The sequence below is a fragment of the Octopus bimaculoides genome, chromosome 3 (genome assembly GCF_001194135.2).
Source record: "Octopus bimaculoides isolate UCB-OBI-ISO-001 chromosome 3, ASM119413v2, whole genome shotgun sequence".
NCBI classification, from domain to species: Eukaryota; Metazoa; Mollusca; class Cephalopoda; order Octopoda; family Octopodidae; genus Octopus; species Octopus bimaculoides.
The window spans coordinates 164,041,261-164,045,736 of record NC_068983.1 but is presented as its reverse complement, the minus strand read 5'-3'; the positions used below and the strand labels follow the sequence as shown (position 1 = coordinate 164,045,736).

The 4,476-nt window shown below is 34.0% G+C and overlaps 1 protein-coding gene across 3 annotated transcripts in view; it reads right to left on the bottom strand.

Moving 5' to 3' along the window:
* LOC106875235 (follistatin-related protein 5) overlaps positions 1 to 4,476 on the bottom strand; it is a 370,169-nt gene that overhangs the window by 59,318 nt on the left and 306,375 nt on the right. For all 3 annotated transcript variants that reach the window (XM_014923295.2, XM_014923296.2, XM_052966672.1), the window contains exon 7: positions 513 to 673. In XM_014923295.2, the coding sequence (XP_014778781.1) occupies positions 513 to 673 (161 nt within the window). The remainder of the gene's footprint in view (positions 1 to 512; positions 674 to 4,476) is intronic.

Below are 4,476 nucleotides of genomic sequence, written 5' to 3'. Positions count from 1 at the left end.
TATATATATATATATATATATGTATATATATATCATCATCTTATATATATTTATATGTGTGTATGTGTGTGTGCGTGTATGTATGTATGTATATATAAATATATGTATGTATAGTTTATAAGGAATAATCTATCTTGTGAAATATGACACTCCCATTAGAAGTGATGAAACTCTATCCCTTTGCAGTTTGACTCTAGTGTTTGAATTATGTGAAATGCAATGTATCTCTGTCTCTCCACCAATTTATCACACTCCGCAGCAGTCAATGATTATTCATATGACACAATATATATTTTCTTTGGCACTGGCGCTGTTTCAGTTTTCCAGTAAATGTATTCTAAGAGCTTATCTAAGATAACTTTTAACCATTCTGCATCTACAACATGCTTTTCTTAAGATGCATCTGTCAAAGATGTTTTATGTTTTCTCTTGAACTATTTCTTCAATGTGAAGGATCTTCTATTATGGTTTCTTTGGTTCCATCTACCAATAATAAATCTCGGCCAACTTACCATGATTTCTGGATTGTGGATTTTATGAAGATCAATATTATTTCGACGCCAAACTATTTCCGAAGAGCCTTTAATGCCGCACTTAATCTCTAGACCATTATCGACAGTGGCTAGTGTTGGAATTATGCGAAGTTTCTCATCAAGCAGTAGGCCAGGGACATCTAAGGAATAGAAATAAAGAATTTACAAAATATGCTGTCTTTCTTTCTTTCTTTGGAGGTGTGGAAATATGGCAAAAAATATAAAATGTCTCATAGCAGTAGATATAATTCTTATTTATTGGCAAGAAACTGAAAATGACGATAGCAGACAAACGAAAGAAAGAATTCCCAACATAAACACAAATAAAATAATGAAATCGTAACTTAATAAATACCCATGGTAATAGAACATAATGTAATATGGACAGTTAGAGGTGCAATAAAGCTGTCATGAGTGTGTTGGGCGTTTCGTAAAATGCTATTATGGCAGCTGTGGAGTTGGTGAATGGAAATGTATTTTTCAGGTTGTGTGAAGAATTAACGAACAACATTCCTGAGCAATTAGCAGAATACTTTAGTACAGCACATAGTGTTTCCTACATTGGTCTTTTACAAATACAAACAGCAATAATTACATTCTGCGGGGAGGTGGAAAAACCCGCACTGCGTCAAAACAAGTTACTTGTGAGATATTGTGTGAGCGCTTAGTTTGGTCTGTCGAAGAGCCTGGAGATGTCTGCACAAATGTCCCTGGCAAAAGTGGAGGTCCATTTTGCTCAGCCACCTTCAACACTCTTAGCTTGAGGTGTCTCCCCAAGCATGGGTGTTACACTTTCAAGCAATTCTATAAACAATAGAAGTGGATGGAAATATTATAACCTAGTGTGCATGTGGAGCAGAGTTCAAGTTCAATCTGTGCCAAGTGGTTTCATTCACTCTGCAGACTTTAGCTCTGTTACCATAGCAACAGTCACAATAATTTTTATCACACCTCTTATATTGAAATTTCCTTTTCAGGTTATAAATGTTTTCTTTTTTTATTTTATTTTTTTGGTGTTAGAATACAGTTGGGTTAAGAACTGCCCTTCATCTATAAAGATCATATATTTCAGTAAAAAATAATGAGATTAACGTAGCAGAATAAATATTCTTTTCTACTCTAGGTACAAGGCCTGATATTTTTGGGAAGCGGGGCCAGTCGATAAGATCGACCCCAGTACGCAACTGGTACTTAATTTATCAACCCCAAAAGGATGAAAGGCAAAGTTGACCTCGGTGAAATTTGAACTCAGAACGTAACGACAGACAAAATACTGCTAAGCATTTCACCCGGTGTGCTAACGATTCTGCCAGCTTGGAGTAAATAATGTAAGGCATTTTATAGTTTATATCAATTTAATATTTTCCTTTCATTACTAAAAGGCGAAGTTGACCTTGGCAGAATTTGAACTCAGAACGCTAAGCATTTCACCTGGCATGCTAACGTCTCTGCCAGCTCACCACCTTATATTGATCAAAACATTTTTTTCTACACTAAGCACAAGGCCCAAAATTGTTGGGGAAGGGGACAGTCAATTAGATCGACCCCAGTACTCAACTGGTACTTAATTTATCGACCCCAGAGAGATGAAAGGCAAAGTCAACCTCACCAGAATTTGAACTCAGAACTTAAATACAGGTGAAACACTGCTAAGCATTTTGCTTGGTGTGCTAACAATTCTTTTCTACTCTAGGCACAAGGCCCGAATTTTTGGGGGAGGAGGCCAGTCGATTAGATCAATCCCAGTATGCAACTGGTTCTTAATTTATCGACCCCCAAAAGGATGAAAGGCATAGTCGACCTCGACAGAATTTGAACTCAGAATGTAAAGACAGACAAAATACTGCTAAACATTTCGCCCAGAGTGCTACCGATTCTGCCAGCTCGCCGTCTTTTAGTAGAATAAATATTGATAATAAAGAATTCTAGGTTGCCTTTAGTGGACTTAAATTGACTTTTCTAAGCTGAGTTATAATCATGCCATTACCAAAATAAAGATGAATATCATTAGCTTGGAAAGAAATTCTTCGTTTACATTGGATGACTGATAATGAGAAATAGAGGGTGAAGCATGAAGTGGAATCAAATTCTAGAGTTGGCAGAATTTATGCAAACATTGCATCACGATAATCTGGAGAGGAAAACTGTGGAAACAGGAATAAGGAAGGATTATGGCGCTAAAGAATTCGCTAAGTATCTGTCACCAAGATATAAGTGATTTATCAAAGAGAGCGTTATTAGAATACAAATTTCATCTCGTTAAAAGTATTGGGAACACTGAAGAAACGAAGTGAGCATATATATATATATATATATATATATATATATATACATATATATATACATATATACATGTGTGCGTATATATATATATATATATATATATATATATATAATCTGGGAGGATTATGATATACCTTATGGATATACATGTCTGGGACTAGTAACGTGCTCCTTTTATAATTAACTGAAATATAACTAATCTTACTTCTGTTATTAAAACACGATGTCAGCCAGGTTCCAGCATTAAGTGCTGAAGTGGGGTTCACCGGGATTATACTTAGCCCCTCAAATATTATTATTATTATTATTATTATTATTATTATTATTATTATTATTATTATTATTATTCCAGGTAGTGACCTGAATAATAATAATAATAATGATGTTGATGATGATAACATCAAAAAAATACCTTAGGAATGAGAACCCAGGTTCGAAATTTCCTCAAGGCACTTGATGAAGGCTGGAGGGTATATCAGCCAAAACATTGTGTTAACAATGAAAAAGATGAGGACAAATATTCTTCAAATGTAAATAATGTAAATAAGGCTTCTTTCAGTTTCCATCTACCAAATCTTCTCAGAAGGCTTTGGTTAGCCCGAGACTATAGTAGAAGGCACTTGTCCAAGGGGCCATGCAATAGGACTGAACCTGGAACCATGTTCTTCGGAAGCAAGCTTCTTATCACACAGTCACTCCATTTTATGAAGCCAGAAGATGAAATGAACAGGTTTTAATTTCGAAACACAACAATTGTTTCTGAGCAGTGGTAATTGCTGATTTTTCCACATCACACTATTTACATAATTTTCTTCTTTTATAAATCATTACATAATCAAATATGATACAGTGGCAGTTGTGTACCAGCACATCATCAGGTGAGTTGCTTGTTCAGAAATGGATTATCTTTCGTTACTAGGTTTGCCCCATCAGAGCCAGCTTGGGGTCAAACAACAACAAAGAAACGAAGTCAGGTAGCTTGGTTAGAAACAGATTATAAATGTTCTGAAATACCAATCTGTCCCATTTACTCAAAGTCTCCACTGTACTCTACCAAACTAAATTATTCTATATCTCAGCCGTAGTCTAGAATTTTCCAGAGATATATATTCATTACGATAAGCCTGTAATATTTGCTTGCCTTCTGTGTTTTTTTTATGTTACTTTTTTAAATATAAATGTTTATTCATTTATTTATATTTTGTGTTTATATATGTGTGTAGTGGTGTGCACAAATAACCATGTATATGCATATGTGTGTGTATATCTTTGTAACTTTGGTACCAGATGAATAAAGTCTTTGGTGCTAATAGAGTTGAATCAGTAATATTCTATGCCTATCTCCAAACAAATACTCATTCGAGATAGTGTGAATGTGTACATGCTCATACACATGTATGTACTGATGTACATATACATACATACACACATATATACAAACACATATATACAAACATATATACAAACACATATATACATATGTATGCTTATAGATACATATACACGTATGCATGTACATACACACACACATATATACATACACATACATGTGTATATATATGTGTATATATGGATGTGTGTGTATATATATATATATATATATATATATATATATATATATATACACACATATATATAAATACTTACACACACATATATA